Genomic DNA, 12,522 nt, shown 5'->3' with positions numbered 1-12,522 from the left:
TTTATATCTGGTGCTGCCTTCATGAAGATTACAATGTATTAGATATATAAAATTATATGAAATCACATGTTTGAGGCAGACGATAAGTAGTTTAGTAATAGTACTACTAAAAAAAAGAGAACTAGTCAGTGTTAAGTATGTTAACATAATTGGAATGTTAACTAAAGAATCCAAAAGCCATTTGAGAACAAGAACTAAAATAGTGTAAAAAATCAAAGGGGAATACATTGATTTGTTATTAAAAGATAAAGCTATAAAACATTTAGAAGAAAACATAAGAAAAAAGACCTTGGAGAGGGCAAAGATTGCTAAGATTAGAGGGATGAGAGAAAGAAATCACTAACCATTTAGAAATTGATAAATTAAACTTCAAGATTTTAAACTTTAGCTCTTCAAAAGACACTATATCAAGATAATAGAAAAGGCAGGTAGCAAACTGGAAGAAATTATTGCAAATTGTGGGCAAAATATACAAGAAATTTTACAAATTGATAATGAGGAGATTGCCCAATAAAATATGAACAAAAGAGACAAAAGAAGATATGCAAATGGCCAAAAAGCACATGAAAAGATGGTCAACATCATTAGTTATCATGGAAATGGCAAATTAAAACCACAATGTCATACCATTTCACCACTAGTTAGGAGAAGGTACTTTTGGAAACTTCTTACCTGGATAAGATGTGTTGGCATGGTGATAATACAGGCTGAAAGAGAGTTTCGCAGAAGACCACGAAGAACATAGAGGAACTTGGTAAGGCTGTGACTGTTGTCACAGTTTTCTGTACAACAAATGTCATCTCCCCATAAAGGTGAGCCAAGATTCTGAATTCCTATTCTTAAAATGTTTTTCTGTTTTTTCTACAGTGGGATGGAGGTAAACATACAAGGTTTTGTTAGTCAGTAGAATACCTCTTTTATTTGCTAGTTCTTAGTTTTATTAAGAACATCAGGGAGATAATGTCAATAGACATGGTAAAAAGTTTTTTATGTACTATTAGTAGTAAGGCGATATAACAGAAATCTTTTTGATTACAATATAAAAAAATAACAGAACTTTTTTTCACTTTTGGAAAATTTGAATATTACAAACCTCAAGCTTTAAATTGTATCTAAACTTTAACAGTGACTACTCTAAGAATTATGTTTGAGGCAGTTAAAATAATATATAACAAATTGTAGGTAATAGTAGAGAAAAGCTAAACTAAAATGCTTTCAAACCCCTTCTCAATATTAGGAAATTTTGTCTTTCAATAAACTATAAATTGCTCGATATTTCTTATTTAATTCTATCTTACCTACTGCTTGATCTTTTTGTTTGAAAGAAGTTTTGTTAAAGATGTATAACTTTTTGGTTTTACATTTTGCACCTGGCTCTAGTTTTTCTTCTTGAAACTGTTTTTATAATAATAATTTAAGTTTAACACTTTTCATAAAATTTAACAGCTAAACAAATATTTAGCACTTGAGCTTACTGTCATTAAGGTTACAATAATATTTCTTGAGAAAAGAACATTTAAAAACCACTAAAGAAACCCTTGAATGAATGTCAGTAAGTGCCAGCAAATGTGTTTATAATAAATTCTACTGTTTAGATTATTCTAACCAAACAAATTTTTTGTAAATGCTTTCCTTAGCAATCCAGCAAAACTTCTGGGCAAAAGGAGGTGTTAACAAAACCTGGCATATGCAAAAAAAGGGAAAATCATTATTACAATTTTGATGGAAAAAAATAAAACGTTCGCTCTTAAAGTTATGATTTGAGATACATGCCACTTTAGATGTGATCTCTGATGAAACAAACCCTAAAATGTATCACTCACTATTTTTATAAAATACCACTAATAAAATTTATTAACCAACTAGTTATTGTCCAATATATCTATTTCCCTGATATTACAGATGAATATTGAATTTGTGTATTCCTTTTTTAAGCAGAATTTATTGACAAAGTAGGGAAAGTCAATAAAACATTGAAACATCAGAAGAGGCAAATCTAAAGGAAAGCAACTTGTAAGATGAATAAAATATAGACTTACAGTCTGGACTATTTAACTAACTAGATGTATGATTCTGAGCAAGACACATGCATTATTTAGGCATTAATTTTCTCATCTCTAAAATTAAAAGGATAGCATAGAACACTGCTCTTGATTCTATATAATTCTTCAAAGATATGAAGGGACACAATAGCTTGGATAGGACTATAACAATGAGATTACAGGCAAAGGAATTTATGCACATTAGAACAAAACGTTCTGACTCCAAGGACCAGAAAGGTGATGACACTGTCAGGACAGCTGGTCCAATTTTCTTTTCTGAATGTGTTAAGGTTATGATAGACAAGCACCTAAGATACTTTATGTGAAGATCATTTGGTCCATAAAGATTGTTTTCTTTTTATTTCTGCATTACTTAAATGAAATGAAGTAATAAGATGTACCAGGCCATATGTTAGAAGTATAAATACATTTTTGGTGAATTAGTGTAAGATCCTGAAGTGTGATAGGTTATTCCTTTTTCTTTATTAGAACCTCAGAATTTAAGTAAAATAGCAAGAATTGAATGTTCATTTTGTCATCCCTAAACTTGTTTCCTCATGGTAACAAACTTAAGTTAGATTCCCAACAGGAAGAGCAATCTAGAGAAAGTAAGAGAGAAATGTACAAAAAAACCCTTTAGATGTTAGAATGAAACATGAAGGTAAAAAGAGAGTAGCACCACATTGTTTCTCCTGTCAACTTTTCAGAAACTACAGATCAGTGGTATTTTAACACAGTATCACCATTACCTTCTATTGTTGTACCAAAAAGTACCTGCTAAAAGTTTACAACAAAAATTCTGTTAGGCATGGAATCAGGAAATACAGAAGTTTAATGACTTTGACAGATACACTGATACTTGCATATAGAAAGAATGAAAATATTAAGTCAAAGAATGAGACATTTAAGTGAGGTAGGTACACAGCGCATCAGAACATAATTGAGCATAAAACTTCAACATGGGGAATACATTTACATATTTTTAAATATGATGTTAATTACAAAAACAAAGGCTGAATTACACATGTACTCTGTTTGGGACATATAATTGCTTTGCTATGCCATATAATAATGGGGCATATTTTGTGGCATGATAAAATTAAAAAATAAACTTTTGCTGATAGTTGTAAAATAAATTTATTCCCATAAAACATCTAAAATATTTAATGTGATATTCTAAGGAAAATCAAGGTTCTAATTTCATTTTTATTGTATATTTCTTAAGCAACTTAAAATCAAATGAAATTATGACAGCAATTTGTAAATATCTCCATTCCAAATATCTTTACCGATGAGCTACACTAATTTACTTACTATCAAGGTTAGTTTATCTAAAAATTTAGCAAGAGAGAAAGTATGACAAAAATTTCCTTTTAAAAAATAGAATTTATTTCAGTTTCAGAACATTATTCTGACTCAGGAATAATATTTTTTGATGTATTGCCTGATAGATGCATTTTTGTGGCTTCTTGAACTCATCTAAATTTTCTGAGACAGACATACAGGCTAGGTAATTTAGTACACAGTACAATCTGTAATTTAAAAATGTAAATTCAGGGCCGGCCAGTGGCTCACTCGGGAGAGTGCGGTGCTGATAACACCAAGGCCCCGGGTTCGGATCCCATATAGGGATGGCCGGTTCGCTCACTGGCTGAGCGTGGTGCTGACAACACCAAGTCAAGGATTAAGATCCCCTTACCGGTCATCTTTAAAAAAATAAAAAAATAAATAAAAATGTAAATTCATTAACTATATTTTAGTTCCAATAAAATTTAAAATATATTTTTCTAATAACTTATTGGTATATTTTAATTTAATAAAAAAAATTTTTTTTTAATCATTCTTCGTATTCAACATAGAAATGTCTACCTCAACCCTGTTTAATCTTTATGAAAATCAACAGTCAAGAATCTTTGGGTCAGAGAGCTAAACCTGCTTCAGTTTGCTGTCTATCAATTTTCACCAAAAAAATATTGTTTCTTAAAAATGGTATTGTTTTCATACACACATAAATGACTAAGAAAACAAACATTTCATTCCATTCCAATACAAGCTTATTTATAAAGGATCCTTAGAATGCATCTGTGTGTGTGTGTATGGGTGTGTATGTGTCCCTTTTGCTATTGCCTTTACTTTTTCGCATTCTATAATATTTCTTGCTCTCAGAAGATATGTCATCATCCTGTAAGAGCAGCAGCTCTGCGCACTATACCATAGGAACTGTTATGACATGCCTGTTTCCATAGTTACCACAGGGAGAGGGGAGAGGTGTCTGTCAGAGACCAATTTGCCTCTCCAGAAGGGCACTAGTACCAAAGGGAAGACATGGTACTCATAAACCTTAGCTAGACCGAAAATTAAGCAACAAAGAGCAAAATAAAATTATATTAAATACCAAAGCCATCATAAAAACTATGACATACATGAAAACCCACCTATAAATAAATATCTAGGCTTTACCACAACCACAGAAGTATTTTCAACCTGCAATTAGACCAGCAATCAAAACAAATTTTAAAATTATTTATTTTGCCATGGAGAAAGTGTTAAATATAGCAGTAAAGTTTACAAGAATATTTTAAAATCTATGAATTAAGAGCAAATGTAGCTGATAATGCCTCAAATAAGGCTTTTAGTCTTCTTTTCTTCTATAAAAATAATGGTGCTCTGGAAATACTTCTGCTAAAATAGTATAAATGTAATGCAAAGCAATTAAAATCACGGAGGAAGAATTTTATGCTATCTAGAAATAAAATTTTCCTAATTTTGCTTAAGTTAAACTAACTGGAACATCTTTTATTAGTGAGAATTTGAATAGTTTTAAAAACTAGAGCTACAGAGAAATAGCTGTTATAAAATATTTTAATATAGCAAATAAAAATGCACCTTTTATTCAATGGAACAACTTAAAGCATAACATATGAAATAAAATCTTAAGATAATTCTTACTCATAAGGTAATTTGAAATTAAGGCCTGAATGGCAGAAACATGAAAAATTTAGATAGAAAAGTATAGTCTTGCAAATTTAAAAGTAATTTTCAAAACGTAGCTACATATTAGTCTCAGGGGCTACAAATACATTTTTACAAATAATTAATATGGACAATGCACACATGCATCTTATGGGCATCCACAGAGAACTCAGCTAAAACTCTGAATACGCATTAACAGTAAAACTAAGGCTGTCTGTGCTCTGCTTATTTACATCTTCTGTGCTTGAAAACAGCTTGTTCACTGTTTATTATTCTAAGACCTTCTGGGTCAACCCCTAGAAAATTTTAAAACAACATTATACACATGATTATAAAGATTTTGAAGGTACTCAATACCTGGGGATTGGATCCATCAAATCCTTCCTCATAAATAATGTTTTGGATGAACTGAAGCAGCATTATGTAGCCAAGGGTCAAAGAACTGTTGGGAAGAAGTGGTTCAAATACATAAATGGGCTTATTACACAAGAAATAAAAAACTATACTAAAACATGAAATAAATAATTAAAAGGAATACACTTATTACATTACTTACAAATAAAATAAAATGTGTCAAGATAGTATTAAATAATCCTAAAATATAAAGTCAATACCTGCCAGGAAATACGTTACAATGCTTTTTATTAACCTGCTCAGTGTTCTTGACATAATGGGAAGATAAAAATCTGTGGAGACTGAGATGACTTAATTATGTCAGGCTTAGTTACCTCCAAGAAAATTAATGATTCAATGAAGCAACCTAAAAGATGAAGCCACTATAGCTTTTCAGGAGTAATCATACATAATTAACACATACTTTATGAACTGCTATGCCAAGTACACCTGAATCAATGTCTTGGTCACCTGAACTCATCTTCCATCAAAGTTTTAATTTTCTTAGAACAAACTGCTAAAATAATATTAATTTAAAATCTTGATCTTTTAAGACACACGAAGACAGGTGAATATAATCTCTACTAAATTTACTGTTTACCCACTTCCTTTGTTAAAAGAAGGCAATAAATGTATGAATTTAAGAAGATAACCTAAATTATTTCCCAGAGGAGTACCAGCATTAATGTTACTATGTTAAAATATATTAAAATGCTACAAAATATTTCAAAGATAACTTAGAGTGAAGAAAATCTGCTTTATATGAACTGAAGTTAGGAGTGTATAATGGACAACCTGTGTGCTATGGCTGAACATTAAATATCATGATAATGAGGTTTGGAGCACTATGGGACCGCGCCCTTTTTCTAAGCAAAAACAACAGATGGACTAAACGGATAAAAGGTGGCACCCAAGGGAAGTTAAGGGGGAGGGCTAAGCATAGAGAGGCAAGGCACGTGCACATTTGACCTTTCAAGGATTGGCCTAAGCTTGGAAATCCCCACCTGCTAAGCATATAAATATGATCTTTTGTGTTACAATAAACGAAACTTCCTGACAGGACCCCCATTGCGTGTGTACGTGTTTGTTCCCTATCTGGGAGAGCAGCGGCGTGCTCACTCATCTCTTGGAATCTCTTTTTGCCCCACGTCCTGGGGGGGAGAAAAGGGCAATCCCTTTGGCCCCAACCCTCTAGGGAAAGGAAAAACCTGTTGGGGTCCCATGCAGCCGCTGGAGACGCCCAACATCTTGTGCCCTGTGTGAGGATGGCGCCTCATACCACTTTCGCCTTTTTCTTTCCATGGGGATGGCCAAAAATGCCACACGATCGTGAAAGACGGATGACGAAGAGGCCCTGACCTACAGTGCGGAGCTTCAGAAAGAAGGACAACGTTCAAGAGAAATCTGCTATCGGGGTGAGTACCAAAGGCCTCAAGGTCATATCTTTCCTTTTACTTTCGTTTCTTTCTCTGTCTTCTCCTTTTTAGTTTTTAGCCATGGGGAATTTTCAAGAGAAACCCAGCAATCCAGCCCTTAAGACTCTAAAGTATTTGTTAAAAAGTCGAGGGTTAGAGCTTTCAGACGCTACTGCGGCCACAACTTGGGCGGCTGTTCTATCTATAGCACCTTGGGCGCTCTCCGTTGACTTGTTCTCATATGATACCTGGGATTGTATTCAGGCCCTGGCTCAGAAGAGGGAAGTCTACCAGGGATTCGAGCCACCCTTAGGCTTTTATCCCACTGTATCTGCCCTTAAACTATGTTTTAAGCCTAGCACTAAAGACGACTCAGACTCCCTGCGTACAGAGTGCATTTGGACAGCTTTTGTTGAGGAGCGAGCACAGGACAACGCAATTAGTGAAAAGGGCTATCAACAGCCTGAACTGATGGCTGGCAGGACCCCTTGTGCAAAGCTCTATCCTGACCTTTCCCCTTTTGGTGATAAGGTAGAAGAAAAGCAAGGTCATAAGACTCTGCTCCAAAATACCAATTGGGTTAAATTTGAAAGCCCAACCCTGCCTTTTTCCGAACAACCCCAAGCTTTCCTGGTTTCAGCTCCTCTTTTCAGTAAACCTGAATCACTTGAAGATACAAGGGGAAATCCCATAGATCAACTAAAACCTTCATTTCAAGCCAACCCTGTTAATGTTAATCCGGGGGGAAAAAGACTAGCCCCTTGGTATCCGTGGGAAGCCCAGGACTTAAAAGAACTAAAAAAGGCTCTTGCTGAGGATGGCCCTAATTCTCCATGGGCAGAAATTATCCTTCAGGGACTAGCCCATCAGCCCTGCACCACTCAGGACTGGAAGATGTTATGTAAGGGAGTCCTCCCCCCAGATTTGTTTATTAAGTTCTGTGCCTTTTATAAGGAGGAGTGCCATGCCCAAGCAGAAAGGAATCAAGCAGCCAATCCTGTCATCCTAGTTACCTTTGGCATGTTGTCCAGAACTGCAGATCAATATAGTACAGGAGTCCAACAGGCGGCAATCCCGCCTCCTTACCAAGACCAAGTCAGGGCTGCCGCCTTAGCTTCCTGGGCAAAGCTTGCAGAGGGCCCCACAGAGCCCCCAATTGCTGGAATAACCCAGAGGCTCAATGAAGACCTCCCTTCCTTTATTGTTAGGGTAGAGCAAAATATACAAAGAAAATTTCCCCCCGGCCCACTCAGAGATCAGTTTGTTAAGATGCTTGTATGGGATGGAATGACCACTGATCATAAGTTGGCTTGTGTAGGCTTAAGGGACCGATCCATGGAGAAGTGGGTTATTGCTTCCAGGGAGGTAGGGAGTCAACATTTTCAAGCCAGGATTTCATCCACAGCCTTGCAGGCTCAGACACAAAACTTAACTGAAGTCTTCAAGCCGTTTACCGCCCTGATTCCCTCGGGAAACAATACTTCCCCACCCTTCAAGGGACAATGTTTTGGTTGCAGAAGACAAGGTCATTTTATTTTATTTTATTTTTTTAAAATTTTCCCTTTTTTTGTCTCTTTTTTACTAACCAGTAACGGGATCGCAACCCTCGGTGTCGCGCCCGTACCACGCTCAGCCAGTGAGCGGGAACCAGTCTCCACATGGGATCCGAACCCTTGGCGGGAGCACCGCTGCGCTCCCAAGCGGCGCACTCTCCAGTGCGCCACCAGGCCGGCCCAACAAGGTCATTTTAAAAGCCAATGTCCCAAGGCTAAAGGCAAAAAAACCCCTACCACACCTTGCTCCTGATGTTAAAAAGGATTACACTGGAAAAAGGACTGTAGGTCCAAATTTGACAAAGATGGCAATCCTTTAAACTAAGCCAGGGGCAACCCCTAGCCCCGTCACCACAAGGGGGTCATAAAAGTAACCAGCCAAAAGGGCCCATGGATAATTGGACAGTCCCTGTAGTCCCCAGAGTAAGGCCAAAAATGGACATCACCATCAAGGGTAAAAGGTTCCGATGCTTAATTGATACAGGGGCAGATCGAACTGTTCTCTGTCAAGAGGAAGTGCCTCCTAGCTGGGATGTTGTCCCTGGGCCTCAAATCCTCGGGGTAGGAGGTGAAACACCATCTTTTGAAACAAAAGGATGGTTAAAATGGAGAGATGCAGATGGCACCACTGGGGAGGCAAAGCCCCTCATTGCTTCCTGACTTAATGCTAATCTTTTAGGACAAGACGTCCTTGGCCAGGCAGATGCTTACATCACCACCGATCATAAGGGCTTTTATGATGAGCTTTTAGATAAGGAAGAATACCAACAACAGTTCAACAGCCGCTGTCACCCTAATTACAAAATGCAAGCTCGACAACTCCTCCCCAGAATCAGGGTTCAACCCCAATTCTAGAGGCCACTACTCCCCTGGTCCCCCAGATTAAATGGAGAGATGGACCTCCAATATGGGTGGAGCAGTGGCCACTCCCTTCTCACAAACTACAGGCTTTAAGAGAGATTATCATACCTGTAAATCTTGCATCCCGTATTTACAGGTACCGCCTTCACAACCCGCCCCCTCCCCCGGTGTAAACCCTAGGGGGCTCAAATCTAATGTTTTATGGCAAACTGATGTCACTCATTTTCCAGCATTTGGAAAATTAAAATATATTTTCATGTCTCTTGACACTTATTCTCATGCCTGTTGGGATACAGTCCACACTGGGGAAAAGGCTAAACATGCACAAAGTCATTTACTACAATGTTTTGCCACACTCGGCCTCCCTCGTTAACTTAAAACAGATAATGCCCCTTGGTTTGCTAGCAAAGCCTTCCAAGATTTTTTATCCACTTGGAACATATGCCACTCCACTGGCATCCCTTACAATCCTCAGGGACAAGCCATAATAGAACGTCACCATCAGAATCTAAAGAACCAATTTTAAAACAAAAAGGGGGAATTATTAGCCCCCACCAACAGTTAGGAATGGCATTATTTACCTTAAATATTTTAAATTTTCCCAAACATGAGCCAATAACTGCTTTCCAAAAACACTGGTCAACCCAATCCCAATGTCTTGCCATTTAGGTATGATGGAAAGATCCCCTTTCAGGACAATGGAGAGGCCCCGACCCGCTCTTAACTATAGGCAGAGGATTTGGTTGTATTTTTCCTTTCAATGAGCCCAACCCTATATGGGTGCCAGCCAGAAATCTCAAGTTCTCACCCACTGCCCAGGGCGATAACGACCCTGAGGAAAACCTTTCTTATGTTTCCCAGGAAAGTCCACAATGAAGCAAGCTTATCTTCTGCTAGGGGTCTTCTCCATGATTGGTGAAGCAAGTCCACCCTCTTCTCCACACACTCCGGCTAACCAAACATGAACAGAAGGGGTTTGGACTTGCTGTTTCTGCAAGAAGGAGGATTACGTGCAGCCCTCAAAGAAGAATGTTGTTTTTACGCAGACCATTCCGGCGTTGTTAAAGATTCTTTAGCTAAATTAAGAGAAGGATTAGAAAAACGTAGGAGGGAAAGAGAGGCCAATTCCGGCTGGTTTGAAGGCTGGTTTAGAACTTCCCGTTGGCTCACCACTCTAATATCCACCTTAACAGGCCCTCCATGCATGTGGGGTTGGCTTATGGCCCTTATAAGGCGCAACCTAGGGTCCCTCACCATGCTCACCCAGGTGGTGGAAAAAGTAGCTAATGAACAACACCCCCAAGACCCTTCAGTCAATTAGGCCCTTCAGAAAAAATTAACACCAAGGTGTAATCTCCTGTTTGGCCTCGGCTTGGTTGGATAGTCAATGACGGGTAAGATCCCCCACGGGGGGGACAACCTAAGACAGGCACAACCATATGAGACCAATACAGGTTCTTTCAGCCTCGACTTGGTTGGATAGTCAACGACAGGTAAGATCCCCTAATGGGGGGGGAGACACAACTTAAGACAGACACAACCACACAAGGCTTCTATTAAAACAAAAAGGGGGAACTATGGGACCGCACCCTTTTTCTAAGCAAAAACAACAGATGGACTAAACGGATAAAAGGTGGCACCAAAGGGAAGTTAAGGGGGAGGGCTAAGCATAGAGAGGCAAGGCACGTGCACATTTGACCTCTTCAAGGATTGGCCTAAGCTTAGAAATCCCCACCTGCTAAGCATATAATCTTTTGTGTTACAATAAACGAAACTTCCTGACAAGACCCCAGCTGCATGTGTGTTTGTTCCCTATCTGGGAGAGCAGCGGCGTGCTCACCCATCTCTTGGAATCTCTTTTTGCCCCACATCCTGCGGGGGAGAAAAGGGCAATCCCTTTGGCCCCAACCTCTAGGGAAAGGAAAAACCTGTTGGAGTCCTGTGCGGCTGCCAGAGATGCCCAACAGAGCACAGCTATCCCATAGACATTGAAGTGCCTAATGCTGTAAAAGCTGTGGGTGACCTTAAATTACAAAAGTATTTGCTTTTTTGTGATCCTAAGTAAAGCTAACCCATAAGTATCCATCTTACAATAACAAAAAAGAAAACCAAGAGAAAAAAAATGCTGTTCTGTGCAAAACAAATATGGCTCCAGATAATGAAAGATTTGGTAGAATAGTTATTTCTCCATTTTCAGTGAAAATACAGTAGATTACATGGAAACATTTTTCTATTTTCATGACTGAAGAAATATGTCTGTAAGTAATATCCTATAAGGGCAATTTTGTGACTATTTCATATCTTAACACACATTTGAGTTACTAGCTCAACTTTCCGAACACAGTGCTGCTGTTTGAAATCAGTAGATTCAATTCCTATCTGGGTCAATTAGCATTTCACAAGGAGTAAAATCTGCTTCGAGGTCCCAGATTATAAAATGAATTCCAGCTAACTGTATGATGAATATCAGTATGAATTACAAAGGGTGATCAAACACATACCGAGTGCATCCTAATTCACTAATAATAAAATCTACCCAAGACCATTATTATTTCATGTAACAATAACAATAATAATAATATGAAATCATGTAGTATTTGTCTTTCTGTGCCTAGCTTATTTCACTTAGCATAGTGTCTTCCGATTTCTTCCATGTTGTCCCAAATGACAGAATTACCTTCTTTTTTTAAGGCTATATTGTATTCCATTGTGTGTGTATACAGCACAATTTTTTTTTTAATCCATTCATCTGTTGATGAACATATATCTTGGCTGTTGTGAATAATGCTGCAATGAACACAGGAGTGCAGATGTCTTTTCAACATACTGATTTCATTTCCTTTAGATAAATACTCAGAAGTGGGACTGTTGGATATGGTACTGCTATTTTTTATTTCTTGAGGAAACTCCATCCTGTTTTCCACAATGGCTGTACTAATTTATATTCTCACCAACAGTGCACAAGGGTTCCCTTTTCTCCAGATCCTCACCAATACTTATCTTTTGTCTTTTTGATAATAGCCATCCTAAAAGGTATGAGGTGATATCTCACTGTTTTTTTTTTTTTCCCTTTTTGTCTTTTTTACTGACCGGTAACAGGATCGCAACCCTCGGTGTCGCGCCCATACCGGGGACTGGCAATGGGATCGCAACCCTCGGTGTTGCGCCCGCACCACGCTCAGCCAGTGAGCGGGAACCGGTCTCCACATGGGATCCGAACCCTCGGCGGGAGCGCCGCCGCGCTCCCAAGCGGCGCACTCTCCAGTGCGCCACTGGGCCGGCCCT

The 12,522-nt window shown here is 38.2% G+C and overlaps 1 protein-coding gene across 1 annotated transcript in view; it reads right to left on the bottom strand.

Moving 5' to 3' along the window:
• Positions 1-12,522, bottom strand: part of ELP4 (elongator acetyltransferase complex subunit 4) — a gene marked incomplete at its 3' end in the record, with an annotated part of 116,599 nt that overhangs the window by 17,734 nt on the left and 86,343 nt on the right. The window contains exons 6-7 of the mRNA XM_008574745.1: positions 5,373-5,457; positions 673-861 (exon numbers count right to left, since the gene is read on the bottom strand). Of these exons, the coding sequence (XP_008572967.1) occupies positions 673-861; positions 5,373-5,457 (274 nt within the window). The remainder of the gene's footprint in view (positions 1-672; positions 862-5,372; positions 5,458-12,522) is intronic.

Source organism: Galeopterus variegatus, unplaced genomic scaffold (genome assembly GCF_000696425.1).
Source record: "Galeopterus variegatus unplaced genomic scaffold, G_variegatus-3.0.2 Scaffold1095, whole genome shotgun sequence".
Lineage (NCBI taxonomy): Eukaryota > Metazoa > Chordata > Mammalia > Dermoptera > Cynocephalidae > Galeopterus > Galeopterus variegatus.
This window is presented reverse-complemented; position numbering and strand designations above follow the sequence as displayed.